The 11,754-nt window shown below is 37.3% G+C and overlaps 1 protein-coding gene across 2 annotated transcripts; it reads left to right on the forward strand.

The window, feature by feature from the left end:
- Positions 1–733: 733 nt before the first annotated feature.
- Positions 734–6,170, forward strand: bub3 (BUB3 mitotic checkpoint protein). 2 transcript variants are annotated; one of them, XM_085416671.1, is made up of 8 exons: positions 734–883; positions 2,779–2,973; positions 3,064–3,133; positions 3,236–3,387; positions 3,904–4,062; positions 4,173–4,350; positions 4,591–4,807; positions 5,785–6,170. In XM_085416671.1, exons 2-8 carry the CDS (start codon positions 2,779–2,781, stop codon positions 5,792–5,794), a joined length of 981 nt encoding a protein of 326 aa, XP_085272797.1. In that variant the 5' UTR covers positions 734–883; the 3' UTR covers positions 5,795–6,170. The 2 variants fall into 2 exon arrangements, with proteins under 2 accessions (XP_085272797.1, XP_085272798.1); XM_085416672.1 differs by lacking the exon at positions 5,785–6,170 and having other exon boundaries at positions 4,591–4,811.
- Positions 6,171–11,754: the final 5,584 nt, after the last annotated feature.

Raw genomic sequence — 11,754 nt, forward strand, 5'->3', positions numbered from 1 at the left:
ATATAATTAAGAAAAAGTATTGCGGAAAACATGTCCTATAATTAGAAGAAGAAAACTGTCACATATCCACACAAATTAGAATGTACTAGCCTAAATTACAAAATGAATCAGAAAGATTGAGAGCCGGCCTTCTTAATTTTTCATAAAGTCATCACGTTACTATATGCTTTATTTTATTATTCTTTTTTATTATTTTCCTTATTGAATAGCGCTTGAGAGCAGCTTAAACTAAAATATACCATTACATGTGCCTCAATATGGTTGATTTATGGTGGTTAATTTATGTGGTAAACTCCTAGTCAAACTTCAAAAAGCAAAAGCAAAAAGCCAAAAACAAAAAAATGGACAACAAAAAAAGGCGCATTGTACAGGTGCCTGTTTCAAAATGTGCTCACTTTTCTCTCAGCTTTTCTGCTACCTGTTTATTTAACATATGAGCTATACAACTTCATGATTTTAGAGTAAAACCACAGATAAATGCTTGCATAGATAGATAGATAGATAGATAGATAGATAGATAGATAGATAGATAGATAGATAGATAGATAGATAGATAGATAGATATCAGGCCTATTCATCTTAGAAAGTAGGCTCTAGGAAGAAATACGGCGTAAGACAGAAAAGGGACCCATGTCACGTGTTCTGTATTGAGACAACGGAAATAACCATAGAAATCAGCTCAGCCAATGAAATCGCAGGCGCGAACTTGAACATTTCTTTCAACCAATCAGCGCCTTGTGGACCGTCGGTAGCGAGCTATCCTCACGCAGCCACATTGTGTTCTCGTATATTCATATATTTTTATAGTTAACTAAAAAGGTATAATAATCGCTCTTGGCAAATAAACCAACTGATCACGTCCGAACGACATCTGACTGAAGCGGTAAGTGAAGTGAAACTACTAACATTTGTGCTCGTTGCTTTTGCCCTTTCGAGCTAGCATTAGCTAACACCAGTGGCAAGAGTAGTAGTGGGCTTGGTGTAATTCCTGGATTTAACTGAACAATGAGTCCAGTCAGTGTGGAACAAAAAGTAATGCGGTTATAAAGTCACAAGTAGCGCAGTCATTCAACTGACAGAAAGGCATATAAACATGTATTTTAGTTTATATGGTTGCTAGCTACTATTTGGGGCGGGTATTCTGTCGGTGGGCTGCATTGAAAACAAGCAACAAAGCCTTTAACCAACTGCTGTTAGGCTGTGTTTGCGACCAGGGAATTTATGTAGCTTTATAATGTGTATGAAAACGCATGTTTGGTTTTCACTGAAGCCACTAATAACTTCTAAGTAATAGTAACCCTTTATAAGGGAATCACTGAAAGACGTGGAAATTCAAAATTTCAAATCTGAAGTGTCATTGGAGCACGTTGTGTTGCAAATCACAATCAGTATAATGACTTCTCCCCATCTTAGGTAAACATGTTTCCAAAAAGTGTGTCTATAAAATAAAGTACTGGAAAAACTTAGAGATTTTAGGGAAACATTTTTATCTTGAATAATACTGGCATTTGTCACAACGATAACAGCAGTCCTGTTCTGTCACAGGCCTTATGATACTTGAAGCTTCTGTAAGGTGACATAATTTCCAATAAGACATTGTAACTAAATATTTATCATTTTCAGCAACAATTTAAGTTTTTTCGCTGCATGTGTATCCACCTGGATCTAGGGTTTATATACGGCATGGTACTTAAAAAAAAAGTTCCAACTACACAAATGCAAAATAAAAGAGAGAACATAAATATCCAGCCATCTTTGAAGGTGCGCATTAACAGTGAAGCCTAAAATGAATCTAAAACGGTGATGCAGAAATTGTAAATGTATAACAAGGAGTAAAAAATGGTATAACTAGTGGTGGTACCACTTATTTTCTCTTACATGTAATTCAGTCCAAAATAAATTAATCGCATATATTGAAATACTAAGTCAATTTTAGCAGTAACAAGACTCACGGGAAAAAATACATGGATGTATGCTTATAAAATGAACTAAATATAGCATCTGTGGTTCTATTTATAGCCTGAAAATGTCAAGTGGAATACATTTGTCACTGAATCACTTTATGTTATTACACAAACTTGTGGCAAGGTTCAATATACAATTGACATCTGCTGTCCTACGTTTATAATAGTTTTTTATTTTGTTTGTTTTTCATAACACAAGTATGGCTTGCTAGATACATCCGGTGTATGTCTAAAATGGACTTGACATCCCTTGTACCAGTTTCAGGTGAACAGGTCATATGATCAAATATGTTGCTACAGTTTTTATGCCACACACGTCTCAAATTTCTAGAAATCCTAAACAAACAACACCTATGTCAACTTCTATCACAACTATACAACTGGAACTATATATATATATATATATATATATATATATATATATATATGACCTGATCTTTGCTGACTCACTGGGAGGAATCCATGGCTCTACAATTTCAATATGAAGCATTGGGGTGCTAATTTTGGCTATTAAGTTACCAAATATAGCTCCTTGCCCAATAAAGTGTTAAAAATTTCTGTACAGACATTTTTTTTCCAAATGAATGAGGAAATGAATAAAATATGTGTTTTGACAGTGTCATAGATGTTCATAGTGGAGCAGTATTTAAAACTGGGCAGTTAGATCGAAATTAACAGCCCAGTTTATAATGTTTGACCTCTGTTGTGTCCTGTTGTGATTCCAGTCTAAATGTCAGTTAGGTTGCATTAAAACACCTTGCAGGGTTGATTACTATTAAAGTTGAAATCGCCTGCTCATTTTTCTCTGCTGCAGATGACAGGCTCAAACGAGTACAAGCTCAATCAGGGACCAGAGGATGGCATCTCTGCTGTCAAGTTCAGTCCCAGCACAGCCCAGTTTCTCCTGGTTTCCTCTTGGGACTGCACTGTCCGTCTCTATGACGTGGGAGGCAACACCATGCGAATGAAGTACCAGCACACGGCTCCAGTTCTGGATTGTGCATTTTATGTAGGTCACATATTTTCTGCTTAGGTTTCTTCTTGTTATGTTATAGCCTTGAAGTCTGGTGTGCTCAAATGATAAACCTTTAACTTTCAGGATCCAACACATTCTTGGAGTGGAGGTTTAGATGCACAGTTAAAAATGCATGATTTGAACACAGACCAAGGTATGTTACTAATCTGGTAGGTGGATTAAAAACTTCCAGTAGTAAAACATATTTGTTGGAATGCTTTCATCTATATTCTGCTGGTTTCTTCTCTTTAAACAGACACAATTGTTGGAACACATGATGCTGCCATTCGTTGTGTAGAGTACTGCCCAGAAGTTAATGTCATGGTAACAGGTAGCTGGGATAGATCAGTTCGACTGTGGGACCCACGAACGCCCTGCAACGCTGGCACCTTTACTCAGCCAGACAAGGTAAAGCAGTAGAGCCACCGCTGAGCTTAACCATATTGTTTATAAGATTGTTATATACATGTTTTCAGATCTAAATCACTAGAATTGCTATTAAAGTTTAAAAAAGAAAACATGACATTTTTGGAGATTCATCCTTTTTCAAAGCAACAAAGTATTTTGGATTCTCAGGAGGGCATTACAGGTTTAGCAGTTGTTATTGAGAATGAGTTGATAAGACTATTAATGAAAACAGGAAAATTTTTTGATGGATTTTATTTACATTTTATTTTGGCTTTACTCCTAATACTGGTACACAGTGATGTAGCTATTAATATATTTTCTAGAAAGCTCCCTACATTAGACATTGTAATTGTATTCATTTACTTTCCCATAATGGTTAACAAAGAAAAAGATGTTAAGTTTAATATGTTTGGATGTGGTTAAGTAATGTTGTATGCATATGCATATACATTTCATATGATTTTTGGCACTGCTAGTGATGTCGCCATCTTGTCTCATAACTTGTCTTTGTCAAAGGTGTATACCCTCTCTGTGGCTGGAGATAGGCTGATTGTTGGCACAGCAGGACGACGAGTACTGGTGTGGGATTTGAGAAACATGGGATATGTGCAGCAAAGAAGAGAGTCCAGTCTGAAGTATCAGACGCGCTGCATTAGAGCCTTCCCCAACAAACAGGTAGACTATAAAATATGAAGACTGTTAAAACCTGGCTGATAATTTGTTCTTAATAGAACCTGATAATATAGAGTCAAATTTTAACCTCATATTTTCTGTCTTGGCTCCAGGGGTATGTCTTGAGTTCAATTGAGGGACGTGTAGCTGTAGAGTACCTGGACCCAAGCCAGGAAGTTCAGAAGAAGAAATACGCTTTCAAGTGCCACAGGCTGAAGGAAGAAGGAATCGAGCATGTTTATCCTGTCAATGCCATCTCATTTCACAGTGTTCATAACACCTTTGCCACAGGTAAGATTGGCTAGTTAGTACTTGACAAAAGCAGGTATTTGTTTATTCTTAGATCTGTCTTAGCTTATATATGTATATACAAAAAGAGTCAGCTACAGAAAATATCTTAGATTTTTCTCTGACCTTCACCTCTTAACTGCTAAGGTTGCATCCAGAACTCTTGTTAATATAGATCCATATCTCAGCAATAACAAGGCCGAAAACTTTTTGAGGTTGACCTTGAACCTCTCCTTTTACCAGGTGGCTCAGATGGCTTTGTGAACATCTGGGATCCATTCAACAAGAAGCGTTTGTGTCAGTTCCATCGGTATCCAACCAGTATTGCATCACTGGCCTTTAATAATGATGGCACCATGCTTGCAATCGCCGCTTCCTACATGTTTGAGAAAGGAGACATCAGCCACCCAGAGGATGCCATCTTTATCCGCCAGGTCACAGATGCCGAGACAAAGCCCAAGTGAGTCTTCCTCTTGTGTACTGTGCTGTACTGCTCAGAATGGCAGTTTCATACCGCTGAATCTCTGAGCAGTGCTGTTTACAATGTGCAGGTCGAGCTGCAGCATATGCTGATCTTTATCTCTGTCCATCCACTTTTCAATATCCGATAGTGAAAGATAGATGAGAACTTGAAGTCCTCCTTTCACTTTGTACATCTGTGGCTGTTATAAATATCTACTCAGTGACCAAATAAACATAAACCTTCTATATAGCATGAGGCAGTCCATTAAAGTGGGCCTGTTATAAATACTACCCCTGTTTTGTCAAAGTCAAAAGAATTGAGGTGTTCTTTTGACTTGTTTTTCAATCCAGACCTAAAGTATTTTAAAAGGAATTCTTAATATTTCCCTCTATATCTAATTTGAAATAAATCATAGATTTTATTAGAGTTCATTTTCAGCTTTATTTGAGTAAGCTGAATAGGTACTGGCAGGTAAACATCCATAATAGTCTATAAACATCACAACATACTTTTCAAATACCAGATTGTCTCTTTCACCGTCAGCCATACTTGTCCCTAGAACCTGGTTGCAGAGCTCAACAGTTTCTTGTCATGTGTTTGGTAACCACGACCTGGCATTTTGAGGCTTATCTTTGTGGTGTATATCATAGCCATGACTATACTGGGACTCTGGCCAAAAATCCAAATCTCTTTAAGGTTATCTTTTCCTTCACCTCAGGATGCCTTAAATGTGCTTTTTTTTTTCATTGGAGCTTTTAGATGTAGAAAGACTGATTGTAATCTCAATAAGCAGATGTTAAAAGTAATTTTAAAGTACCGACTTAATTAAAAGGTGAGTGGCTTTTGTCGAGAACTTCGAAAAGAAGCAATGATACAAAACTGTAGTTACCAAATGGGATATGACTTGTCTCCATGTATCAATTCAGTGATTGCTCAAGTTAATTGAATCTCTTCTTGTGTTTTTTGGTTTACAGGTCAACCTAAGTGCACAGAGGAAGACTTCCCTCTGCCTTTGAAGCCTTTATCACATTGGATTTATCTGCTGGCATCCAGTGTACCATTACTATATCGTTTCCTGTCATTTCTTTCCATTCCCAAACCGCATTTGTAATTTAAGTAACAGTTGTTACATTTTCTGCTCGTTTCTGGTCTGTGTTAAATATTTCATTCTTTTATGTATTTGTCTTGTTCTTTCTCGACTAAAATCATTTTTGTATATACTGTACCTTTCTGACTTTTCTTTCCCCTTGGTCTTTTTGGTATTTTGACATTTTAACAAGGCACAGTTGCAGCTGTTCGTGGATCAGTCTTTCAGTGCTCACAGTTTGATACTTGGAATTTAATAAATGTTCAAATATGACCATCATGAAGTTAATTTATACTTTGTCACATACTACCTGCATGAACAACAGCTGGAGAAATGCTAGGAATGTGTCAAGGCAATAAGGATTGTTCTCTTGATGATGTGTTGAGGGAAAGTGATGATCCACTCATCTTGCTGTGGGCTCCACTTGCCCCCAGACAGTGACCTCTGCTGATAGACATCAGAGGTCTTTGGCCTAAACAAGATCCAGGTTTATTACTGGGGAAAATTGGGAGAAAAAAAACAACTAAACTTGATGACCCAGCCTATTTAATCATCCTTTTTTTCATCATCCATTTTTAAGTGTGTGTGTGTGTATATACATCTCTCTCCCTCTCTGTCTCTCTCTCTCTCCCCAGATATAGATATATCCCTTAGTAGTGGATTTATGGTAACTTCCAACCTATAAACAATGAGCTAATTCTGCTGTTTTAGCAGATGACAGCAGTGATGTTTCAGAGGGCTAAAACTTTTTAAAAGTGTATTATTATCACTGAATTTATCTATAGACTGTGCCAGTTGTTACACTGATGACAGAATTAGATGCAACACAGGCTTTTGTAATGCAGTATTTGGTAATATACGACTGGCACAGTGCAGCTCTGGAAAAATATAAGCGATGTCTTTTTCCCGCAGATTTTCAATGGCATCTAATGCAGTTTCTGAAACCTTTCAGCCTAAGCATGAGAGAAGATATAGATGTCAGTTATTCTATTTAAGATATCCTATTTTTTCCCAAATGGTTTTTATCTGCTTCTGCAGTATCCTGGAAATGATTAGTCCACTTTGGTGAAATGATGTAACTAATTCCTGTGATTGTCGATAATGAGTCTGTCTTTGACGTTAGATTAGGACTGCAGCTTAATATGAAATGGCATTCATGGAAATAGAGGGAGAATGGGCAGGGGTTTGTTATTGTGGGTGTAGTGAATTACCTTGTTTCCTGCCATTTTTGGCTTCTACTAAATTGCGAAATTTAGTGTGTTCATTAAACCCATATTGGATAGGTGTTACACAGGAAAAAGTAATTTAGCAGTCTATTTGAAAGGTGCATTAAGGCAGTTAGTATTTTTCCAACCCTTTTATTAAAAGATGTATTAAGCTCTATAATTTAACAAATTGTTGCAGATAGCTGGATTATCTATCAGCATGTTCTTCCAAATGTCTTTTTTTTTTTTTTTATTTCCTCTAGCAAATGTTCAGATAACCACATCTGTGGTTGTATGGCTGGGCTCTGATTTCCAACCACTGAAGTGTTGCAGACACTTTGGCTCTACATGAAACCGTTACATGACAATTAAAATGGGTGATTGTCCTCCAACAGCCTGTCAGGTGCATTTAACCCAACCACAAAGGGCTCTTATGTTCACTCAAGAGGGCGCAGATGACCTTCAGCAGACACCTTATCTCTCAAGACTGGTTTCTAATATTATATCAAGCTGATGATAGCCCTGCGTCGTTCGTGAGCTGGGGAAAAATGGGGAAATCACATGATGCATCAGGAAAATATTGACCACATTCTGGTTTGTCTTACGTTTCATTGTTACTTACTGTAGACCACAAAGACACAAAGTGACACCATGCTATAATGCAGTTTCTTCAAGCTTTTAATTGTGAAATCACAATTTTAAATGATAAAAATTAAACTATGGTAATTTTTAATGAGCATAAATTATATTTCATGCTGGAAGAAAACTGATTACAAGATTTCATAACCATATCAGCACACCTACTATGGTTCAGTGTTCGAGGTTTTACTGACACCCTAACAAAGCCTCCTTTAATACTTTACAGTGCTATGAAAAATGTTTGCCTTCTTCCTGGGCAAACATTTTTGCATATTTGTTACACAAATTATCAAACAAATTTTAAAATTACAATAGAGTGATAGTCTGGAGCTGCTTTGATCCTGAAGGAGAATGTCTGGTCATCAGTTTGTGCCCTAAAGCGCAAGCACACCTGGGTTTATGCAGCAGGACAAAGATCCAAAACACACCGGTAAACTCACCTCTGCTCAAAAAACCAAAATGAAGGTTTTGGAGTGGCCTAGTCAAAGTCTAGCCCTAAAACTGAGATGCTTTGGTGTGACCTTAAACAGAAGGTTCACGCTCGAAAACCCTTCAATGGGCTGAATCAAAAAAAAATTGTCAGTAGGTCAGAATTCTTCCACAGTGATGTGAAAGGCTCATTGTCAGTTATCACAAATGCTTGATTGCAGTTTTTGCTGCCAAGAGAGGCACAAGCAGTTATTAGTTTTATGGGGCAATTACTTTTTGGCATGGGTGAGGTAGCTTTGGATAGGTCTTTCCCCTTAATAAATGAAACCATCATTTCAAAATAGCATTTTGCATTCACTCTAGTTATCTTTGTCTAATATTACAATTTATTTGATGATCTCAAACATGTGAAAAACATGCAAAAAAAAAAATATGGATGGGGAAAGTACTTTTTCATAGCACTATGCCACCAGTGAGGTTAAAAAGTATTTTATTTTGTAATTTTTCTAAAATATCATTCATACATTTAATTTAATAAAGAAATGTAATCCAATTTTATAATTTTAAAGACCTTATTTTTATAAGGTCTCTAAATATTTTTAAATGATTTAAATAAAGATTTGGACTGCACTGTATTTAACCTAATCTCCAGCGCAAAGCTTATGAGCCAAAATGGAATGTCAAACCAAATATCTGTGACCCCCCCTTGTCATGCCCAGAGATTTTTAATTTACTATAGTCCAGCTCCCAGAGGAGTGCCCCTGTCCCCTGTCAGCCCTGTAAAAGAGATGGATAGCTGTGAGTGTGACACCTAGCAGTGGGTTACATGGCCTTAAGCTTTATCGCCTAATTACGCTCTAATGTAACTACAATGCTCTTGAGAAGATGTTGTCTCGCCCACCAAAGTTCCTTTAAAAGCCTCCCTGGGGCAGGGGCAGATAGGAGCGAGGCAGGCCACAGCCATGCCCGAGTGAAAGGGTTGGGTTTCGTTCCCCCGAAGTTTGGATGAAGTGGACACAGCATGCTAAATCTGGGGAGGACAAGACCATGATCTTTACTTTGGAGACTGTAGAAACTGAAAGAAATTATACCAGTGTAACAAACTTGTATAAAAACTCAATTGATGCTGTTTTAAATTACTGAGCCACTAATGTGTTAATCACACTACCACATCTTATTAGGTTTTACATTTAGACTAACTTCACTATAAAGGGCATCGCATAATAAATGTATTTCTGTGTTTTACACAAACAGCGTAAACAAACTTAAGCATTAATATGTGGAACGTTCGGCTACCAGGTTATCAGTTACACTTGTGTGTATCTTCCATCAATGTAAACTGTCCAAGGCCTCATAAATGGACCATTTGACCACTTATTCTTTAGAATAGTGGTTAGCAGATGCAGATGGCACATTCAGTGGCAGAAAGTAGCTGTGACTTTTTCATAAAGTAATAAAATGCAGATTTTTTTATAGTTACCTTTGTCAAATATGAACATTTATTTGAAGATTTAAAACATTTAAGTGTGAGAAATATGGAAAAAACTAAGAAATCATGAAAGGGACAAATACTTTATCAAATGTCAAATATAAATCTGGTTTGTCCGGCATCTGGTTTTGAGCAAACACATTTACGTTTGGTGCTAATTAGCAAACGTTAGCATGCAATCAATGTAAATTGGGATACTGTTGTGCATAATAGCATAATGTTTTATCACTAGCATGGTTTTGTATTTTGTCTGGCGTGTTTTTAGCAATCTATGCCTAAATGAAAGTTCAATCTAAATAATTAAGGTTGGTGATTCAGTGGCAATGCTTTATTGCTCCTGATCATAAAGAACACCTTTTCCATGTACAGGGTGTCATATGTTACCATGACTGGGTTGTTACCCTCCAGGGCGTGAAACCACAAGCACTTAGACATAACTGATCTGTCCTGTAGAGAGACACCCAAGTTCTCTGTCTCACACAACAGACTCCAGAACCTTTTGCATTGTACAGATGATTTGCGGTCAGTTCTGGAGTGACAAGCAGTCTTACTTTAAATACAGGGAGGGCACATCCCCGGGGAACCTTTGAAAAACAGTAAGTAGGTATCCCCATTTAAACTGAAATCAGATTGCAGGTCTTTTCAGGCAAACCTCTTTGTGCACTCTCCATACCTATGAACTCTCTGTGCTGTTTAATGGGTTCATGGCCACAGGGCAGGGGTTACAGTTTGTCCTTCCTGCAATTAGCATTCACGGTTAGCTTAGCAGAACTAATGCACCAAATCTTTGAGGCTCAAGTTTCCTCTGTGCCTCTGGGTGAGTGTGGCCAAGATTTAACTTACTCCTTGTATCCATTTCAACCTGCTTTATTAGAGGTTATTGGCAAAATCCCTTGCAGAATACAATTTCAAGACAGCCATTATCAGACAATTAAGTGTTAGTGTCAAATAGAAGAAGGCACAGCTAAACTTGGGCTTACCATGCAATCATACAGCATAGCTTAAGGTTAAATACTTGCATTTATATTAACACTCAGGTCACAATGGGTGAAAGGAAAAGCCACAGTAGCCAGTGGCCTTCATTTTCAGTTCAAATCAATATAGTCCATTTCCTTTTCACTATCAATCTATATTTGCTTCTTATTTATTTGTCTAAATCCTGCATTATAAGAAAATGAAAACCCTTAGGACTATTATTGCTTTTTGTGTTTGTATATGCCCTGTGACATTTGGGTCAAGACACTGATCACAGGAACATGTATACCAATGCTATTGTCATTGTGGGCCATGAGGATCTTGTTGATGCCAGAGGTTAGAGGTATGAAGTATGAAGAAGTATGCAGAAGAGCATCTCTGAACCCAAAGCATGTTATACCTTGAAGCAGCAACCAAATGGAAACCGAGGCTAAAATACACACGGGTTCACCAAATTGGACAACATAACATTAGAAAAAAGTTCTGGTCGAATCATCTCAGAGTTATTTCTTAAACATGAAGAGAGAGCACCGGGATGTGGTGGAACGAAAGATTCGCATCACAGATGTGCAGCCAACAAACCTGCAGCAACTGTTGATGTGATCATACTGCAACATCCCAGATCCCAAGCAGTTCAGTGACAAAAACTGAAGGGAATTTGAACTGTTACTACATCTTTGTTTAAACACAACGACCTATTTTAAACATGTTCTTTGTCCAAAGTTAGCGTCGGTAATTGTTATAGAGAAATACATTTGATTGCCCCTCTGTTTAAGCTCCAACCTGTTACCTAAGCAAGGGGGGAAAAATCGATGTTATTGAATATAAAATACATTTGTCATTTTCTAAGTGCATTTTGTCTGAGTGATTAGTGATTGCGGTGCATTATGCTGCCTAATCAATGAGACAAAAAAGGAGATGCTTTCATAAACAGCTTTTGATTATTGGACATGATAAACTTTTCTGAATTCGGTGAAGTGAAACAGTATGTTGTCCCATCGACTCAAATACAGATTAAGCAAACTAATGTGAACACAGAGATCAATTCATTCATCCAATAATGTTTCTGTGTGTAGAACAGCAATGCACTGAGAAGTCTGGCTCTAATTCATCATTGTCC

This window comes from Rhamphochromis longiceps, linkage group LG8, assembly GCF_057381845.1.
Source record: "Rhamphochromis longiceps isolate RC_006_pf linkage group LG8, R_longiceps_female_GT1.1, whole genome shotgun sequence".
Taxonomy (NCBI): Eukaryota; Metazoa; Chordata; class Actinopteri; order Cichliformes; family Cichlidae; genus Rhamphochromis; species Rhamphochromis longiceps.